Source organism: Drosophila willistoni, chromosome 3R (assembly GCF_018902025.1).
Source record: "Drosophila willistoni isolate 14030-0811.24 chromosome 3R, UCI_dwil_1.1, whole genome shotgun sequence".
NCBI classification, from domain to species: Eukaryota; Metazoa; Arthropoda; class Insecta; order Diptera; family Drosophilidae; genus Drosophila; species Drosophila willistoni.
Window position 1 is genome coordinate 3,638,376 of NC_061086.1, and position 21,610 is coordinate 3,659,985.

A 21,610-nucleotide genomic window follows, 5' to 3' on the forward strand; every position below is an offset into this window, starting at 1 on the left:
CTCTCCATATATTTCGATTTTATTAACTAACTAAATCTATTCTAAATATATATGTCTATCTTATACAAAAAAAAAACAAAAGAAGAAAGCAAAACTTCTAAATATATTTTCTCTTTTGTCATCTTTTGAATAATTAGCCCTAGGTGTTTGATTGTTATTAAATGTGTGTTGCCCTTTATTGCTTTGTTTATTAATTGTTTATAAATTAAGTTGAATTTTCCATAGAATTTCTTCCACCACCCCCTTCCATGTGTTCCCAGTTACATTGTCTATGATAGGTTTCCTTTCTTTTTAGCTTTAATGAATTTTTGAAAAACAAAAAATTTAATATATGTATGTATTGTATGTGTGAGTGTAAATTTCAATGTTAATTTGTTTATAAAACAAAGTGAAGAAAAAACACATACAAAAACCTCTTTTATGTTTAAAATTTTAAATGTTTTTTTCTGTAATAATAAAAAGTTTAAAATACGAACATATATCTATAAATGTGCCTCAGGCTTTATTGTAAAACAATTATAAGTATATATATATACATATACATTTACCACAAAAACAAAATATACAAATACAATTACATACAGACAAGCATAAAAAACGAATGAAAACAATGAAAGATAAGCTTCATACAACATATACACACACACACACGTAAATAACAAAATAGTTTAATAGAAAACGTTATACAAGAATGAAATTTTTACAACTTAGGCAAAACAATTAATTCACAGATTTATTGGGGAATCTGAACAGAGTCAGCAGTTAATAATTAATATAATGTAAAACCAATAATAATAACAATAGATAATCAATCAATATGCATTGATCGATTGCCAGCAAACAAAACAAACAACAAATCAAATACAATTTAAGTCGAACAAGAAAACCTGCAAAACCGCTTGAAAATAATCAAATAACAAAAATTAAAGAGCAACTATTCACACACACACACACATTTTGTATATGGAAATAGTCCTTAAGTGTATCTACGTATATCTAAAACTACATTGAAATTCAAAACAACAACAAAAATCACAACCAATCAACCTTCAGTAGAGATCGATCCAATACAAAATCCAGACATCCATTATAGGAAAAAAGAAAAACTCAACTGGAATTTTTTATAAAATCTATGTACACGTAATTGAATGCAATTGAACTTCATATTCATGCAGCAAGCGAACTAATTCAATAAAAATCTATGGAAAGAAATGAAAATCAAGTGTCTTACTAATCTAAAAGGAGGGGAGACAACAAAAACAGCTTTAACAACAAGTTTATCAAGTTATTGTCATAGTAAAACTGATTTCTTTTGTGGCTAAAATAATAAAATAGATTTGTAAGTTGTATTTAAGGTGGTTTTCTTCTTGGTTGGTAGCCTGTTTTCGGACCTTTTTTACACCATACACCCATAGGGTGAAATGCTATATTAAAGTCGCCAAAACGTATGTAACAGGCAGAAGGAAGCTTTTCCGACCCCATAAAGTATTATATTCTTGATCAGCATCTACAGCCGAGTCGATCTAGCCATGTCCGCCTGTCCGTATGAACACCTAGATCTCAGACACTATAAAAGCTAGAGCCACCAAATTTGGTATGTAGACTCGTGTAGTATGTAAAGTGATCAAGATTATTTTAAATTTTTGCCACGCCCCTTTCCGCCCCGCAATTAAAAAACTATTCTAGCCAGAGACACCATATTTGATAGGTACATTTGCTTAGTAAATGCGCACATTTAGTATGTGTAAAGATTTTGCCACGCCCCTGTAATTTGAAAAACCTTGATTATCTCCCGTAATTTTCTACCCTGTGCAATCGAATTTGGCACACTTAAATTTGATATTAATACCCAGCAAAAAAACAGAGATGATCCAAATCGGACAAAAAATAGCCAAGTTATGCGTATAAACGTTTTCCATAAGGCCGGAGATGGCCGTTGGCTGGCGGCGGCGCTAGTGTGCTCACATACTCGGGTGAGCGAGATACTGAAATATGCTTGTAAAAAGAATGTCAACAGAATTTTTTAAAAATACGTATAAGAATTTGTAATTATAAATTGGAAATATTTGTTTTACTGGTGAATGGTATACCTAAGTCGGCGAGACGACTTACTCACTTCATTTTTTTGTAGCAGGCGGACCATAAATACTTTTTTATAGAGCATAATACAGTGCTTGCATAGCCCACCTTATTTTTCTAACATTTCTCAATAAACGCTGAAAATGTTTTAAATTTTAGATATGTAAAACAAAAATACGGATTTTCAGTTCGGGTACTGAAAAATGTATTTTAAAAATAAAAAAATATCAAAGACTTTTGTCATAAACGTCTTTTTCTCAATTGTCAATACAAAAAGACGGCAGTGGGTTATAAATATGATGCAAAAATGTGACTGAAAAGGCTGGAAAGTAAATTTTTAAATTAACGGTTCTATGCCTATGTTTGTATGTGTCAAAGACAAACAGTGGTTTTTAAGAGGTATTGAAAATTTAGTTCTAACATAAGGACTTTCTATCACCCTTCGAATTTTTCAACTCGATTCGAAAACAAAAAATAAAAAGTGGGTTATAAATATGATTAGCACTGTATGTATGTATTAGATAATTCTAAATTGAAAGGACAATTAACTCGCAACAAGTAAATAATTAAAAGGATTAAAAGATTCAAGAGCCTTGATTTTATATCTTACCAATACCTAAATCCTTTAAAACGCCGTTTTAAATACTAACAACTCTTAACTTAAATAAGAAAATTCGAAGCAGTCTACAATTGATTAATTTTATCCATTGTTTCCCAATACGGCTGCGCAGCGACACGGCATTGAATCTATCATTTTCTGGTGTTATGGCCTTTCATGTACCTACGCTCTATAGCAGTCTAAGGACCTCTTTTAGTGGTTGGCTTTGCAGCAACTACTCCCTTCTTAACGTCGCACTACAAATTTTCAATCGGGCGCAGATCGCCCGCACGGGCCACTTCATTAAATCTACTCTAGCATTATCGATACGAGCTTTTGCCACTTTCCTTGTGTGTTTCTGGTTATTGTCTTGTTGAAATACCCAACAAAGTGATATTTTCCCTTCGTCATGTGGTACCTTTACTTCCTCAATAATTTTAACGTACACATTATGCCTTCTATGCAGCATATAGGACCAACACCGTATTAGGGAAAACATCCTGACACCAACACACTTCATCTGGCATGTTTAATAGTCTTTGTGGTGTACTGTGGGCTGTACTCCGTGTTTTTCTGTCGACGAATATACAGCCTAGATCCCCTCTGTCCAAACATCACAATTTTGGACTCATCTGACCAAAGTATGTTGCGCCATTTCTCCACAGGTCAATTTATGTGGAATTTTAACTATTCAATCCGTTTTTTTATGTTTTTCTGTGGGAGTTTTGGATTTTTCCGAGGGCTGCGAGCGTTCAAGTTAGTTTGAGGTAACTCTCACCGCACTGTCCAAACACTGGCCGGCACTTTTGGCTCTTCCTGCATCTTCACAGCCGATGCAAACGAGCGAAGCCTTGAGTCTCGTTCTATTCTTTTTTCTAATTCGGGCGAGATTTTAAGCTTTCGGCCACGTCTTTCTGATATTTTTTTTAATTTTAATGCATTTTGAACTGCAGTTGGGGAGCACTTCAAAATTTGACAGACTTCTATGTAAGTTTTTCCCTTATCCATAAGGTTTCTGATCTGAATAATCTTCTTAAAAGACATATGCGTACCCCGGCCCATTTAAATCTGCGAATTGGAATACTTTAATGAATCTTCTACCGCGAACATTTAGCACATCAAATAGAGCAAAAAAAAACAACCTTCTAGCAATAGTTTTAGTTTCCTGCAATGAAAGATCCTTCACTACTATTATTTTCTGGCTCTAAATTTGGCAAATAAGCTTAAAAATTAAGTAGCAAAAAAGTTAAATCTCCAAGTGAATTTCAAATGTAATGGACAAGTGTTAAACATTGTTGATAACGGTACTTAAAGGTTTTACACAGATCGGAATATTATCTTGCAAGTTATAGTAATAAATATCGGCAAGTGTTTTGCGCTACTATTTTTTTGCTCGCAACTGTATGTATTAGATAATTCTAAATTGAAAGGCCAATTAACTCGCAACAAGTAAAAGAATTGAAGAGCCTTGATTTTATATCTTACCAATACCTAAATCCTTTAAAACACCGTTTTGAAAACTGACAACTCTTAACTTAAATAAGAAAATTCTAAGCAGCCTACAATTGACCAATTTTTACAAATGTGATTTTTTAAAAACTTACATATGTTTTTTGTTTTAACAAAATGAATTTAAAATACAAAAAAAAAGTGTTTTTTAAAATACATTTGCATTTGCCCCACTGTATATGTATATATAGAAGAGGGTTTTCTTTCTGTATGTCAGTTATTATATTTTAATATTTTTTATTAAACATTTTGAGTTTAAAATAATAATAATAATAATATGCAATAAATATTTGTTTTTTTTTTTTGTTTATAATATACATAATACCATTTTCTTTTTGTATGTTTATGTTTAAATTTAATATGCTGTGTGCTGTTGTTGTTATATATTATTAATTTATTTGGTTTTTTAGTTGCTTATGTATCTTCTCTCTTTTTTTAATGCCATTGCTATTATGCTTTACATGTAAATTTAACTATCTTTGTTTATTATTAATAATTTGTTGTATTATTTATTTATGCATATTATACATTACACATTTATTTATTTTTTTATTAATAATAGCGCCAAAATAATGTTCCATTTGCTACAACTGATACGATTTAAGCACAACTTGCCCCTTTAGACTGTGACTTTGTGTATATAATGGGTATATATCTATGTATATATATATATATATACATATAAAGGTATATGTATATCGTGTATGTACGTATAAAAATCGATTAATGCGCTTTACGATTTCGTTACTTTTTTATTAATAGTTTATACACTACGCCTAATAGCACTAGCACATTTTAAATGATCGATATCCGATTTTTGTATCCTTTAATGTTTATATATGTGTGTATATATATTCCATAATGTTTTTTTTTCTAATTTGTGTTAACATTATATAAAACACTAATTGTTATAAGATTAGATTTTTACTTTTGGGGGTCATTTACGTATTGGTATATGTATATATACTTGTTAGATTTGTTGTTGTTGTTTGTTAAACTTTTAAACTTTGTTTTAAATGCGCTTGTAAATTATTAATATTATTTTCAATTTGTTAATTATTTTTCGGATTTCCTGATATTCGATTTGCTTTTGCCATTTTTTTTTAAATTTAATTTTTTGTTATATTGAGATTAAATATATATATATAGTATATATGTATATCAAATTGTTGTTGTTGTTATTCATTTCGCTGAGGTGGAAAATTCTTTTTATTAATAAGGTTACTTGTTGTTGTTGTTTTTGGTGTTTTTCTGCTGTTGTTGCTGATTTTTCATTTCTTTTTTTTTTTATTCTGTTGCATTTTGTATAAATTATTCTTTTTTTCTGTTTGTGGTTTTTTTTTATTTTCTAGTTCAGTTTTTTATCTATTACTTTCTAAGTAGATTAATAAATGTATATAACTTTATTTTATTTTGCTTTTCTTTTTTTTACATTAAAGTACACCCAATTTCTCTATATACACATAAACGCACATTTTTTTAGAAAAAAATAAAACCAAAAAGCTGAGTTTTTTGTGCATTTGTGCAATTTATTAACGCTAAAGTTTCTGCAATTTGAGGAAAATGGAAACAAAAAACATTTTTATTTCCAAAAATTTGGGAAATGAATTCTAATTCGAACATTTTTCCCAAGCAACTTTCGTTTATTTTGGTTAATTATTAATTAAATGTTTGGTCCCAATACAACTTTGGAGAGATTTTGAAATAGTAAAAAAAATCTCAATAAATTTTGATCAGAACAAAAAATAAACCCATAAAGAAAACTAAATATTAGTTTGAAGAGTTCTTGCCTGTAATTTGAAAGTATTCGTTAAATCGAACACAATGAAAATAAAATGAATCATTTGTTTTTGGTTCACAATTTTTATTTAAAAAATAACTTTAAAAGAATAAGGATAAAAGAAAACAAGCAAAGACAAATTAAAGGGAGCGGAAAAAACACACATTATTTAAAAACTTAAAGCAAACACAATGAAACAATTAAAAAAACGTAATATACAATCAATAATCATCATCATCATCTTAGTAGTTTTGGATTGAATTAATAAAAAATCAGTAACATTGTTCATCGATTGGGTTTATACATACATATATATGTATATATATCTAAATATATATATCATGATTTGTGTCTTAGAGGCTACTTAATACACTTAATTACAAAAGTTTGCGGAAACGCAGAATAAAAAATAAATGAAACACAAACAGGCTTGACCAAAGTTGGTTAGGGGGGATGGATGGGGTGAGGGGGTGTTTTTGGGAAGTCTGATCTGTACAATAAGTTAACTACACATAAACACAATTCATTTAGTTAAATATTACAATTAAATTAATTACATACAAATTATAAGAAAAATATTGAAATTGAAAAGAAATCGGTCTAAATCGAAAAGTATGAAAAATCATAGCATACTTTTTGGATTGCGGATAGGTTCTTTCCATCATTTTTTCTTTCAGCAAAAATTTCACTAAATTATATTAATTTAAATTTGATGTTTTAATTCAATTACTCGTTGTTGTTGCAGAGCTGCTGTTGTTATTGTGACTGCCAGACGTTGTGTTTGGAGTTGGCATTAGTTCGCCCGTCTGACTGCGACTATCCAATGACCAATCCCAATCTTTGCCTTTGGGCCTAAATTTCGATGATTTGTGATGATGTTGCTGCTGCTGGTGTTGTTGTTGTTGTTGTTGTTGTTGTTGTGGTTGTTGTTGTTGTTGCTGCTGCTGCTGCTGCTGCTGCTGCTGCTGCTGCTGCTGCTGCTGCTGCTGCTGATGATGTGGTGATGATTTATCCTTGGGTGATTTACCAGACTTTGGATTTGCATTCAACCCTCCTCCTCCACCACCGCCGCTAGAATCCATAACACCTGGACCATTGCCGGCTGCATCTGCTGCTGTGGCTGGAGCACTTAAATTGGAATATGCAAGCAATTCATCCTCACAATCGTATTCCCAGTTGCGTTCACAAAACTTTTTCTTATAATGCTTCTCGGAACCGATTTTCGATTTACGTTGATATTTCAATGGTATACGCAACTCATTGGCCATTGGCATAGTCTGCGGCGGTCCAGCATTGGCGGCAATTGGTGGAGGCGTGGCCACGCTGACCGCACTGGGACTGGGTGTACGTGGCAAACCGACATCAGAGAGCGGCGGCGACTCAATGGCACTCGGATCCACCGGCGAGATGGTCTTCAACGAAGTACCGGCTGCCAGAGAGGATGAGGCTGTGGATTTCATGCTACTGTCACTCAAATGATCGGCAGCATTCAAATGGTGAGGCTGTGGCAACTGAGGCTGGGCCAATTGCTGCGCCCCATGATGAAGATGCTGCTGCTGATTGTGGGCCTGTTGGCTGTTGTACAGACTTTGATTGCTGCTGCTGCTGCCACTGCTTGGCGGCAGCTCCAATTGCGACGAACTCGATGAGGTGGACAGAAATGTACGCGCTGCATCCGAATTGCTGCTACTGTGTGTGGTAATTCCCGAATCCGGTGATGTGTTGCAGCTAATCGAAGCCGGAACTGTATCGCCATCAATGCTACGCCTCGTCTTGTCCAATTCGGTGCTGGCGAAGGCCACTAAACGATCGAAACCAGAGCTGACACGATGTTGCCAATGTGACTCATCATCGGCAGCTATAACATCATCTGGGTGGCAAACAGGGGGGTGGGGAGAGAGAGAGAGAAAAGTTTTTGCGATTAGTTAAATATTCAAGTACAATTTGGTTTTGCTGGCGAAGTCCCTAAACCCCTATAAATGTATATGTATATGTGTGATTTATTTGAATTTTTTTATCCTTTCTTTTTTTTTTGTTCTTTTTTTTGGCGTGCAAGGGAGAAATATTGAGTGAATGTGTGTGCGTGTGTATGCGTACGTGCTTGTATGGGTGAGTATGTGTGTGTATATGAAGGTTAAATCATAAATAAATTTAAAAATAAAACTAAAATAATGTAAAATAAAAATTTAAAGAAATTTAATAAAATGACAAACAAAATGCATTCAAAAAAACTTTCAGGACACTCTATCTAAGTTACTATTAAATGAGGAAGTTAAATTAAACAAATTAGCATTCCTGTAGTAAGCCCATTTAACTTTCTCTCAATTCAAACTATAAGTAAGAAGTTAACTATATGCTTTTATAACTTTTTATCGTTGAGTCAATGACTTAAATTAGCCGTAGGCGGTGAAATAGGGTAACCTTGCCCCTGAAAGTATGCAATAGACTGGAAAAGTATTCATTATTTGCAACAAATTTATAACTATTCGTATTTCTTGTATTTTGCTTTGAGGTTTTTTTGTCCACAGAATACTCTAAAACTTCTATATAGATCCCTCCTCAAGCCTAAGTCATCTGATAAACCTTTATGTAGAAACTTTAACTTAATAAATGTGTTTCACTGTTTCACTTCTATTTCATAGTTTTTAGGTTATGAACTTAAATGGAAAACTGCTGAAAGGACATATGAGGCTAATATTTATGTGAGTTAGTCTTATTTTGATTTTGTCTTATTTGTTTAGTTTTACTGCATCACTCGTATTAGTTTAAAAACAGACTTCTTTTCTTAGTTAAAGCTCCTAATCCCTGATGTTAGCTATATCTTCTGATTATACATATATATGTATGATTTTAAGATTAAAATCAATTTATATTTCAGCTTTATTTCAGTTGTAGAATCCTCAAAACTTTTCGGAATGCATCTTGTGATAACACGAAGAAGAAAAAAAACAAGATATATCCAATTAGGCGCAACAGAACTTACCTCACATGCTCGTTTAAAAATTTCAATTGATTAAAATTTTGACAATTTTGTTTTGTTTGATTCTTTTTTTTTTGTTTTTGTTTGTTAGGTAGAGATACATAGATATAAAATTATTATTGAACGTAAAAATTAAATGTTTTGTCTTTTATAGATGTTTTTTTTTTAAGATAGCTTTTGGGTTTTATTTTGTACTCTGGGTTTTGTAATTTATTCAATTTTTTTTTATATTTTTCATATTTCTTTTACTCGTTTTTGTATTCTTCTTGATTTTTCTTTTTGCCCAACCAACGTACATTTTTAGTTTGTTTTTTTTTTTTTGGTCTTGTTTGCGTTGGAAAAATTTTGAAAGTTAGTCATTCAATCAATCATTCATTTCAGTAAATCAATCAATCGATTAATCGTGCGGCAAACTACTACTATCCGCCACAACATATCCATTATGTTTGGGATTTTGTTTTGGAGGATTCTGATTGTGACTGTGATTCTGATTCGGATACGGATTCTGATTGGGATTTTGATTCTGATTATGATGGACAGCTGTTAATTGTTTCGTTGCACCAGACATTGTCGAAGTCAGACGAAGTCGACGTCTGGGATCATAATTAGTTATAGTACGTTGCGTTGCCACCAAATCGGTAACTGTATGGGAGTAGAGTATATAGAGAAGAAGAAGAAGGGATATACATATATATATGTGTGTGTCATTATGGCATATTTAAGAGACAGAGAGACAGAGAAGTGGTAGAGGAAATGCATAGAGACAAGGGACGAGGGGCAGCAATTATCAATAAACTGATCAATATGCTTTCGATTGATGTTTTTTTTTTTTTGTTTTGGTTTGGTTTGTTTTTAGTACAAATTGAAAATTAATTGCAATGCATAATAATATATATGTATGTATGTAAGGAGAAAAAAAACATTCCAGAGAGATTTCGTTTCAATTGTTAACTTTTGAAATAAATGGGTGAGTTTTGGTGTGTGTGTGGGTGTATATGTTGTATGTTTGTGTGTATGGGTTTTTTTTGGGTTTTGTTTTTTTTTTTTTTTTTGGTTTATACAAAGAGCGCTAACGTTGTATGCTTGTGGGTATAGATGATTGATCTCACGCGTTGAATGGTTGTTGTTGGCATTGTTGATATGTTTGTTGATTTATATACAATATATTTTTGTCATTTATTTGATAGTGTAAAACCCAATTAATGCATAAGAACCATTTCTGCACCGCCAGCTGATTATTAAATTATCTAGCTAAAGATCAGTCAAAACCCGTTTACTTTTATCATCAATCAAGTTTTAACCAATCGTGAATAGGCATTGCTTTTGCAGCATTCAAGCATTTATGTGTGAAGTGCAGTTTCAGTGTCAACCAAAAGCCAAAATATTAATGCAAGATCTCATGGTTTATTGAAAACAAAAAACATGATAGATAGATAAAGAAACTAAAAAGTTAGTTTCTTGTTGGAACTTGTTGCTTGAGAACTTTTAAATATTTCTCAAGATCTATTAGAAATTCGCTTAGAGTAGACTTTGCTATGAAGTACATATGGATAAATCAATTTTCCTACTCATTCATTGAGTTTTTGTTCTTATCACTTAAAAATTACAAAAATAAAGAAACAAATGAAGAAACTGAACAGTACAAAATAAAAAATACAAATAAAGTGAATTTTTAATATACTACAAAACAGCATACCATTTAAATGTGTGTGATGAGTTGGTGTGTGTGTGTGTGTGCGTGACAAAGCAAGCTACAAAAGGAGGACAGAGAACAAAATGACACCAAAGAAACAACATGCAACATGAAAGTGAAAAAAGCATTTTGTGTTGCATATTTTTCAGGGCAAGCAATAATTATTTTTGTTTTGATTTTCTTGTTGAATATTTACATAAATAATGTATGTACAAAATTAAAAAAAGAAATGAAGTGCAAGTGTGTGTGTCTGTGTATAATGTGTGTTTAATAATTAAGCATGTGTGTAGTAGGAGACTGCTGTGTCAGTGGATTCAGAGCAATTATCACCATCATCGTCTTTATCATCATTATAATCATCATCATCATCATTGTCTTCACTCGAAGATGTAGACGACGACGACGACGACGAGGAGGAAGAGGATGACGAGGACGATATTGAGGAAATGGCTTGAATTGGCTTTTTTATGGTTAGATCTTCTGGCACTGCTTGAGCGGCAACCAGACGAGTGCGACAACGAACTGATTGTTGTTGTGCTTTTAATTGTGTTAAATGTGATAATGTTGTTGTTGTTGCTGCTGTGATTGTTGTTGTTGTTGATGTTGGTGATGGTAATGGTGCTATTAAATGTCCTACATATGGCTTACCATCATCGGCGGCATTCGCATTATTATTGTTGTTACTGCTGCTGCTGCTGCTGCTGCTGTTGCCACGTGTTGCATTCATGTTTAAAGTTGCTTGTCCATGGAGTGGCAAACGATGTGCTTGCTGCTGCTGCTGTGCCACTTGATGTGCATGTGGATGATGATGATTATGGTGTAGATGTTGTTGCTGCTGCTGCTGTTGATGATTATGATGCACCGACAGTGGCAATGATCGCTCATCGACCATCAATGAATTTATCTCTGGACTCATTAACAACGGTGGATCTATCAAAAGTTTACTTCGTCTGCCTCCTCCTCCTCCACCAGCACCACACGACGACGACGATGATGAAGGTGTGGGCGAGGGAGTTGTGGTTGCTTCATGTGCTGCTGGCGGTGGCGGCAACACCACTTGTCCATTGGCATAAAGATGTGGTTGCTGCTGCTGGGTTTCAAAGTGTGCCAATTTGGCTGGACGAGGTGGTTGCTGGTGCGGAGCCAGCGGAGATGTACGCTTAATGCCAACTATTAAGAGAGGGAGAGAGAGTGAGAAATCAATGGTGTTGTGTGTCCAGTATTCGAAATCAAAGCTTACTTTCGACTTTGTGCGGTGTTCCATTTAAATGTTGATGTGAATTTGGCTGATGATGCTGCTGCTGCTGCTGCTGCATGTGCAGATAGGTATGGGCAGGGGGTGCCTGATGAGCATAATGTGGATTTAACTCAGTTGATGGCCCTCCACCAGACGAGGATGAAGAAGATGCGGCGTTTGCAGAGGACGATGAGGCAGCTGCCGCCGCCCTCCGTTGACGCTCTTCATTCTCCTCTTTGTATTTCCTGGCTCGCACATGATCTTGCAGAGAAGCGGCTAGACCTAGAATAATAGATTTATATGAGAAAAATTCATCTATTATTTTCGAGTCTAAAGACTTACCCTCCAGAGGCGGATTGGCTCCATTTAAACGCGATGCTCTACCAACTCCTCCAACCGCAGCATTCTTGGTCTTTTGTTGTTGCTGCTGTTGCTGTTGCTCCTCATGGAAATAGGCCTCAATGCATCCCTTCATTTCAGCACGTGGCAAAGCCACTGGCTGATAATCTCGTCCAGAACGCGATGGATTAATTGCCGATGCGGATGCTGATGATGTCGACATGGGTCTCTGTGATTTCTGTGCATAAGCCACATGAGCTAGGGTAGCCAAATTACTGCCTGATGCTGTCGCCTGTTGCTGCTGCTGTTGCTGTTGGCTGTAATTGGTGGGCTGGTCAGTAGATGATCCTCCGGCATGATGATCGTCCTGTATGGGCCTAATATTTACACGCTCCGGCCTCTGAGCATTCAGATTGATGAGCAGACGTTCATTGGGGAATGCCCGATCCATGAAATGGGCTGCGGCTGCTGCTCCCACACCCGTTGTGCTCATATTGACGGCCACATTGATAATGCTCTGTTGGGAAATCTCCAGAGTACGCTCAATCTCACCATTGACCAGATCACCTATGGTTTTGCCACCACCAGAAGAAGGCGTCTGCTGCCCCGTTGGCGGTGTCGATGTGGCCTGCGGTGGTTGATTTAGCTTCTCTTGCGAGAGATGACGACGTAAGGCCATTTTGGCTGGTGATACTTGTGTGTAGTCCGGTTGTGAGGAATTTGAACTCGGTCGGCTGGGTGGACGCACACGGTAGCCACCACCCGTTGAGGAGGCATTAGAGCCATAATCCAAGGAATTCGCCGAACTCGAACGTGGCAACAATTCGATATGGGATGGTGGGGCCTGTTGTTGTTCCACCAACATCAATTGCTCACGTGAGCTGGAACGTTGAAGTTGTAGATTCTCAGCTGGTGTCTTGAATTCGTTGGGATGATGATGAGCTGGATGAGAATGATGTTGTTGTTGTTGTTGCTGTTGATGATGTAGCAAATGATGCTGCGGCAGACGATGTTGTTGTGGTTGTGGCTGTTCCTCGGTTCGCATCTGTTGCCGCTGCGCCGCATGGGCGGCAGCGGCCAACATAAGGGCATGTTGTTGCTGCTGTTGTTGCTGTTGAACCATAAAATGCTCATAGGACGAGGCACTCACTGTACCCCGACGACGTTGACCATAGCTTAAATCATTTGCTGCTGCTGCTGCTGCTGGAGGAGGAGGATTAGCATTGGCAGAACTGGCAGAACCAACGCCAGGACCAGTTGGCCCATATAAATTGGCCATATGGGAAGATGACGAGGTTGGCGTTGGCGTCAATTGCGCATGTTGGCCATGACGCGCCGCCGGTGAATATTTCGATTCCTTTATGGGCATTTGATGATGATATTTGCCACCATGATTCTTACCACCATAAACTCCAGCACCGTAGGGTAAGTTAGCTGGCGGTGGCGGAGCTGTGGAGGCAGTTGCTCCAGCTGCTGGTCCTGGCAATGGTGGTGTAATGGGCGATATGGTGGTATTGGCATTCAAATGCATCAATCCCTGAGTGGAAACAGTTATAATATTGTGTAGGGGATGCATTTGGGATTGCTGTTGATGTTGTTGTTGTTGCTGCTGCTGTTGGTGGTGGTTGTTGTTGTGGTGGTGGTGGTGGTGCTGCTGCTGTGGCTTGCTACGCTTTGGAGCTGGACTTTGTGTGGGTGTTGGCGGTGGCAGAGAATCCATGGCTGTTGTTGATGCCTTGCTACGCTGCTCTTGATCTTCATTCAAGGCTGTCGTAATGATGCTCTTCAAACGATCCTCAAAATTGGCCACTTTTGGTGATTCTTGTTTAATGCTGCTAACGGCACTGCGTCCCATAATGGACGAAGATGATGACGATGATGATGAGGAGGCGGAGTTCAGAATGGAGGATGATAACAGACCAGGTAACTCACATTTTGGCAATATAGAAGAAAGCAATTGCATTTGCTGCTGTTGTTGCTGCTGCTGCTGTTGCTTAGGTGCTGGCATCAGAGTGCTATCCTTATACATGGATTTCACTGCTGCCGTTGATGTGGTAGTTGCTGGTGGCGGTGGAGGAGTTTGTTGATTCATTTCAGCATTGGTCTTATTCTTACCATTCACTTGATAATGACCAGCCTCAATTTGACGGCATGTCTCGACAATTTTCTGTGCAAGAACCTCTGGATTGCTCTCTTGAATCTTACCAACTTCGGGCACTTCAGGCCATTCCTGGGAGCGAGCACGATGCTCACGACTACGTCGGGCACTTTTCACATGATTATTGGTTGTGCTACTACTATTTGTCGTGGTTGTCATCTTACAATTTGGCACGGACACGGAAAGAGAAGAAGCTGATGGTGCTGCTGCTGCTAAAGATGTTGCTGCGACTGCGACTGATGAAGATGATGATGATGCTGGTGGCAGAGGTGGTGGAGGGGGTGCTGGATTATTTGTAGATCCACTATTGCTGCTGCTGCTGGCTGCCAGGCTAATGTTTGTACCTTGAGCCAACAGGGCAGCCGCTGTGGTCCTCTCCTCCGCTGTCTTTTGCAGAACCGATGTCTCTTGCTCTATTGTTGAGACTTGAGCATACAATTTCTTGCGCTGACTCAACGTATTGGCTATTTCCTTCAACACAAGCTCTTGGGCTGTTGTCTCCGACAGCTCTTGCGGCATTTCCATCTTCACTTTGCCATTCAATGAGTTACCAAATAATTTCTGATACTCGGGCAAATGTTTCAATTGTTTACTAAGCATCAGCTTCTGTTCTCCCTCATAGAAGGTCACCTCATTGCGCATTTTGCTAACCGTATGCTGTAGATCCTTATGCCGACCCACAATCTCCTTGGCCTGGGCAATCAGATCGTTGGGGGAGTTCACACTGATGCCCAATTCATTCATGCGTATCTTAAGCAATGCCACACTGTCATCGATGAGCACCTTGATCTGTTTGTCCAACTGACTGGCACGGTTCTTTAGCCTGGCCATGCGCTCTTGCTCTTGGGCGATTTGTTTCTGCACCTGCGGCAGATAGGCACTCGATTTCATGTGCTCAATCATAGACATGTATTGAGATCGGAAGACATCAAGCAGAATTTGCAAGGCATACGGGGTATGCTGTGGCGCCAGCGGTATATCCAGCTCATTGTGATCCATATTTTCGGTGAGCAGTGACGTCAATTGCTGATCCACAGTGCCAGGAGCTGCGGGCAATTTCTTTGCATTGGCATCTCCCGTAGTGCTAAGAACCGTCTGCTTATGCAAAACATCCAAGCCGGCTATTTTCAGACACTTGCGACCGCGGGCGCCCTTCTTTAAGCGACCCTTGCGCCCGCCACCAATGCCCGGACCGGTGCTTGCCGCTCTCGGTGGTTGATCCTCCTTAGAGCTGGAATCCTTGCTGGTAGCTGCTGCAGCAGCAACAGCCGCTGCCTCGGCAGTAGCCCGTTGGGCAGCAGCCGCTGATTTACTGGCAATGGCTGCTTTGCGTGTTAGCTTTTTACGCTTCTTCTGTATCGTGGTGTTTGTGGTGGCTCGCGACTGACGACCACTGGCGGTTGCACTGCCACCTCCATTTGTATTGTTATTCTCCTCCTCATCGGATTGAGATGATTTGCCTTTGGAGCTGCACCAATCGGACCATACTTTTCGTGTCATGGGTCCACCACCATTTGAGGTGGATGTGGTGTTGGTGGTTGTGGTGGTATTACCGCCATTTCCAGTTGTGGCATCGCCATCACTATCCGATGTGCTGTCCATGTCAAGACTTCGTTGTTGCTGCTGTTGTTGTTGTTGCTGCTGCTGGGCTTGCTGGCGGGTTGTCTTAGAGGCAACTCCACCATTATTACCACCACTTCCTCCTCCTGTTCCGCTGCTTAAACCACTGCCCATGGCACCACTAGCATTCACATTAGCCGGTGATTGTGATTGATGACGCGATGAAGTTCCACCATTCGACTGTTCTCGTTCTGCTCCTCTCTGCTGATGGTTATTGTTATTGTTATTGTGGTTATTATTGTGATTATTATTGTGATGGCTTCCAGCAGATCCTGAACCAATATTGGCCTCACGCTTGGCACGATCCCGTGTAGTGCGCACGGTACCTGCAAAACAAAAATTTTATAATTTTAGAATGAATCAAACGATAAACAATTCAATTTAGTTAATATGTTTTAACCTAAGATCACATTGATAAAAACCAAAAACAAGAAAACATTGAAAAAAAAAAAAAAAAAAACAGACAATGAAAGTGATCTTATGATTGATACTGTTTGGATCATGACAGAGGATTTTTTATATTGCTTTGGGTTTGAGTTGAGTTGAGAATTTCGAATCTGTCGGATTTGCATCAGTTAAAATCAGATTTTGATTAGAGATTAGATTTTCTACTCCGCACAAACAATTACTTACCCACGTGATCATGGTCACCCCCTTTGGTTTTCAGACGTTGAAAGTATTGCTCTAATTTAGTACGATCAATCACATGCAGATAATACGATACAGGTTTACATGTCCAGGATACGGAACCCTTCAATGGTGGTATTTCGCTAACATGCATTATAGTGCCAATATCACTTAGATTTCTGAAAAATAAATGGCATTAGATCACATAAATTCTCTTTCATTCAATTGACTCACCTATCCGTAATGCGAAAATTCAATGGGCAAAATGATTTTGAGGATACAACACGAGCGCCATCACGTAAATCGGCAAAACGCTCCTTCAACTGATGATCCACCGTTGGTCCAAAGGCAAAATTATTCACAAACACCAATGTGGATGAGGTTATCTTCTCTCGATGCTCATCGACAAGAAAGTCACCTTTAATCAATTTGTATTCACAAAATCGTTTGCCAAACCAACCCATATATTGGCGAAAAAACAAATCCATACGCTCGGCATAACGGGCCGGCGTATCGGCCTTTTCGATGCCAATGCAGGTTTTAAGGGGAAACGATCCGGCCATTTGAAGTACAACTTGTCCCACACCGGAACCGAGATCAATGAACGTATCCTCTTTGCTGACTGTGACATGTTTGAGCATTTGTTGTACCAACTCATACGATGTCTCGCCATAGACTTCGGGTGAAAATGGCTCATACTGATTGAGCTTATCGGGCTCCAAAACGGCAGCATTGTAAACTAATTGCAATATATGTCTTAAAAGGCTAGGATGAGCGAACTTATTCAAGCGCTCGGCGGGCAGTGAAGTTCCTTTTTCCTGTGGGTTAAATGTTAAATGATTCAATAAAATTTTTAAAATTGACAAAGAGATTGAGATAGAGACAACGTACCAATGCAACAATACTGTCGACAGCTTTATTAAAACGATCGACAAGATTTGTCATAGTCTTGTAGCAGGCAGTGTCAATTTGATGGAGATTAATCTCCTCGAATGCGGATGATATTGATGGCAGCTCATCGCAAACGAATTTGATTGTATCGATAATATCGAAGCCGTTGTCATGCTTATCCTGTCCATGTCCAACTTGCAGGGGCCAAGCAAATGTGATGACATCCGAAGAGCCAGCGGGCGAACGCAACACCAAGTCCTTGACTTGGGGTGTTGCCATATTTTGTAAAACTTTGCCAGTGTTTTTGGCAAAGATTTAAAGGTTGTTGGTTGGCGCGGCAGGATCGATCGCCCGTTCGTCCTGTGGGTGGTGTGTGTGTGCGCGGGAGTGGAGTGAGTTGGATTCTTATAATGTTCCGTAATTATTCGTAGTGCTTAATATCCAAACGTTTGGAGCATCGGGGAGATCGAACGGAAGCGGCGATTGCTCGGTTGATTGATTGATTGATGGGGAGTTCAAATGATCAAATGACAATAATCGAACATAAAATTGGCATAGGAGCAGTCAGTGTTTGGTTTGGTGTAGTGTGTGTGTGTGTGTGTTTATGTGGTATTAGGTTTGTTGTTATGTTACGTTACGTTACAGCTACAATTACGTTATTGGTTACGTTGTGGTTTTTGTCTTAGGAACAGTGGCAGCGTTGGGTTTAATGTATAATATATTGGGCTAATAAGAATCTTCAAATATATCCTCGTCGACGTCTTCTTTCTTCCCTTGTTTTCTCTCCTTTCTCGACTTTCTCTTTTCGTATTGTTTTCGCTTTACGTTACGTTACGTTGCGTTGCGTTCTATTGCTGAACTGCTTTCTTTTCTTGTCCACCTTGTCACCTCTTCCGGTTCGTCTTCTTCTGGCTCCGCTATTGGTGCTATTACCGCCGCCAATGACACTTCTTCCTCTTCTTCTTCTTCCCTCTTCCTCAGCTGTGGCGGCAGTGGCAACAAAATATAAAAGTAACTGATGATAGTTGCGTAATTTAATATTTTGTTGTATGTTAAGAAAACGATGCATTTTCTTCAATATCTGACAACATTTTCTCAATCATTTGTTTGGTAACCCCGTCGTCTTGATTATGCCGTTGTTTCATTTCCACTGCGTTCCATGATTCTACGTGCACATAACACACTTTGCCATGTACCGTTATTCATGATCCATGATGTTGCATAGACACAACAACAGTCGTCTCTTAAAAGTATTTATATTATTTAATATATATTTAAAAATGAATTTAAATGGAATTTGTATTTTTGAGTCTGTAATAGAAAGAAAGAGAACAGAGACAAAAATGGTAAAACATATGTAAATAATAAAATGGCTTAAAATAAAATTTGCAAAAAAATTGAAAAACAATAAATTTAGATTTTCCAACAATGAAGAACGTGCGAAAACCGAAAATCTAATTTAATGACACGACTTTCAACATGCACACTATTTTAGATTATTATAATAATGTGAATGTGCGATGCAAAATTGAATTAACTAACTAATTAATACTCTTAGCAATTGTATTTAACCTAATTAAATATATAAATTTTGTAAAGGCAACTTTGGACATAGAAGAAAAGGCATTTAGAAAGCTTTGTTTTGCAAATATAGGTATCCCCTCCAGAAATGTCATTAAATACAAAAGGCTGATCCAAGGAAATAGAATGGAGATGATTCTTGAAAATCACTCTTCGAAAATTTCTTTCACAGGCGGCTTAGAGAATGCTATTTTTTGTACAAATTAATATGCAACAAGCAATTTTGACAACGTTATTTTTAAATTCATTACGTTTATTCTTTTATAATGCCCGGCACGTCGTGTTTAAAGCTCAAAAAGATTTAATTTAACTTATTGTTGTAGCCAATGAGCGTTGGAAATTTGAGGGGGGAGAGTGAGCAAATGGACAGGGTGTGGACAGGGACCGGACTTTATTAGCATAAAACACACAGCTTTCTATTTGGTCGAGTGTATCTGTGTGTGTGTGTGGGAATTGAGAAAATCGATAAAAAGCCACCCTAGCCTTCTCTTCGTCTACTTTTTTATACATACATATGTATTTACGTCCTTATTTATTTAAGGAATATTGCATATGAAAAAAAGAGGAGCCTTTTAAAGCTTCAATTACAGACTGTGCACTATGGTCCAGATGCCGAAAATTTTGGCATAAACTACAATTTTAATGCTAGCGGATTGAAAATTCGCACGCAGTTTTGTAAGACCAAAAAATAATTTCGGTTTTTTTTTTCAATGCGACCATTAATTTCTTGTAATTCTTAGAAAAGTGTAAAATTTTACCAAGTTGCATACTTTTAGGCGCATTTTAATTATTCGATAAGTCATTTTAATTTTCCATTATTATTACGATGCATTAAATGGATAAAAGACGAACTAAAATAATCCCCTTTACCTAAAACTCTTTAGTAAAGTCTAAGAAATTTTAAATTTCGGCAAAAATTGGAAAAAAAAAAAAAGCCAAAACTCTAGCATTTTAGCACAATTCTAATCGAACGTTCCTCTATATTACCAAAATGTGCGAAAAGGGGGACGAACGGGGATGAGTTTTTGATTTGTGGCTAAAGACACCACTCACAAGTACAAACTGGACCAATAAGTTGCTTTCAGCATGGAACAGCACATTAGTTACATATATTCCACGAAACACGGGGAACGTATGTTAATTTTCTAAAAAATACATATAAATTGGACATTACACAACACTAAATCATTTGAAGTACACATAAAATAAGATTATACATACATTTGATAGTGCACACCTTGAAGATTACTTTCCATAATTTAGTTAAATTTTCTGAACCAATTTGAAGAGTGTGGCGCAACATAAAGCAACTAAATATTTTGGCCCCAATTTCTATTGCGAAATCATCAGATCGCTAACTCACTTTTAAAAACTCTCTAAAAGCTTTGGTGGCGATTTTAAAAATTTGTATTACAATTTTTATAATGTATGATGAGTTTACTTTAAAATTAAAATAAAAAAACAACGATTTTGTAACATCAAAAAATCGAATTTATGCCAAATTTTTCGACATCTGGACCATAGTGTAGTGTATGTAAATGAATTAACATTATTACTGTAACCTAAACACAGAACAAATACCCATTTTATAGAGAAGTAACGAATAAGTAAAGCATTAAAATTTTTGGCTAGACAAGCGCCACATTAAATTGAATGAGTTTTTGGTCTACACGCACACACGGACACACGCAAGAAGAGTAAGCGAGAGAGAAAGAGAGAGAACCCAATCTGTCTGGCAACTACAAAATCGCACATGTACATACATATGTATATCCACATAAATGTCTGTATTGTGTATGTATATGCATCTATACAATGTACCGTTATGTACTGTCATTGTTGTTTATGCATATGCACACGTGTCGTCTGCGCATCCCATTCTCAAAACAGTTCCTCCACCCCCAATATCATCATCTCATCCCCACAGCCAACTGTCCTTTTCATGTCTCTCTCTCTCTCTCTCTCTCTCTCTCTCTGACTCTTTTTTTAGTATGCTCTTGCTCTGCAATGTATAAAAGCTTCTCTTTATTCGATGCCATTGCCCGCTTTTTCTACCCCCTTCTACACTTTTTGCATTCTGCCTGTCTGTGTGAGTTGAACACACAAACACAACCATGAACAATTTATGGTTAATCAATATCGTCCTGCCCGTATGTATGTACATTAATTTTAAGCATTTAAGCAAACTTCATTTCCCCATTTTTTATTTTGTTTATTTTCCTTTCTCTCTCTCTTGCTGCCTGTTATTTTCTCTGTGGCCTTTTTGTTTGCTTTGGTCATTTGCGGCATTGGCATTGAAGGCTTTGTATGTACATATGTAGATTTACCATTAATTGAAACTACCGTTATTGATTACGATAAAAAATATACACAGGCAACTTTAACACTAAAGCTGCTAAAGTTCTTGTGCTTGAAAGAAATTCAAAAGGAGCTATTAATTTAATTGGTCCCCGTAGGTTTTGGACCTTCTCCTAAAATGTTGCCTTTTTATGGTGGTAAATTATCATGCAAATTATTT

At 37.2% G+C, this 21,610-nt stretch overlaps 1 protein-coding gene across 3 annotated transcripts; it reads right to left on the reverse strand.

Annotated features, from left to right (window-relative positions):
* Positions 1-6,679: 6,679 nt before the first annotated feature.
* LOC6650725 (histone-lysine N-methyltransferase, H3 lysine-79 specific) lies at positions 6,680-18,795 on the reverse strand. Of its 3 annotated transcripts, XM_023180596.2 has the most exons (8): positions 17,512-18,795; positions 16,855-17,438; positions 16,627-16,799; positions 12,219-16,319; positions 11,880-12,158; positions 11,288-11,809; positions 6,961-7,836; positions 6,680-6,870 (listed from the first exon to the last, which is right to left on the reverse strand). In XM_023180596.2, the coding sequence occupies exons 1-8, from the start codon at positions 17,788-17,790 to the stop codon at positions 6,689-6,691; spliced, it is 6,996 nt and encodes a 2,331-aa protein (XP_023036364.1). In that variant the 5' UTR covers positions 17,791-18,795; the 3' UTR covers positions 6,680-6,688. The 3 variants fall into 3 exon arrangements, with proteins under 3 accessions (XP_023036364.1, XP_023036363.1, XP_046865490.1); XM_023180595.2 differs by lacking the exons at positions 6,680-6,870; positions 6,961-7,836 and adding an exon at positions 9,239-9,588; XM_047009534.1 differs by lacking the exons at positions 6,680-6,870; positions 6,961-7,836 and having other exon boundaries at positions 10,881-11,809.
* Between the last annotated feature and the right edge of the window lie 2,815 nt (positions 18,796-21,610).

What these genes read in the sequence shown, in the direction of transcription:
- LOC6650725 (XM_023180596.2), bottom strand. Translation starts at nt 17,790, where the DNA reads ATGGCAACACCCCAAGTCAAGGACTTGGTGTTGCGTTCGCCCGCTGGC. An exon ending in AGCCAATCCGCCTCTGGAGG is followed by an intron (nt 12,159 to 12,218) that starts GTAAGTCTTTAG and finishes CTATTATTCTAG; the next exon opens with GTCTAGCCGCTTCTCTGCAA. An exon ending in TGCGAATGCCGCCGATGATG is followed by an intron (nt 7,837 to 11,287) that starts GTAAGCCATATG and finishes TTTGCCACCCAG; the next exon opens with ATGATGTTATAGCTGCCGAT.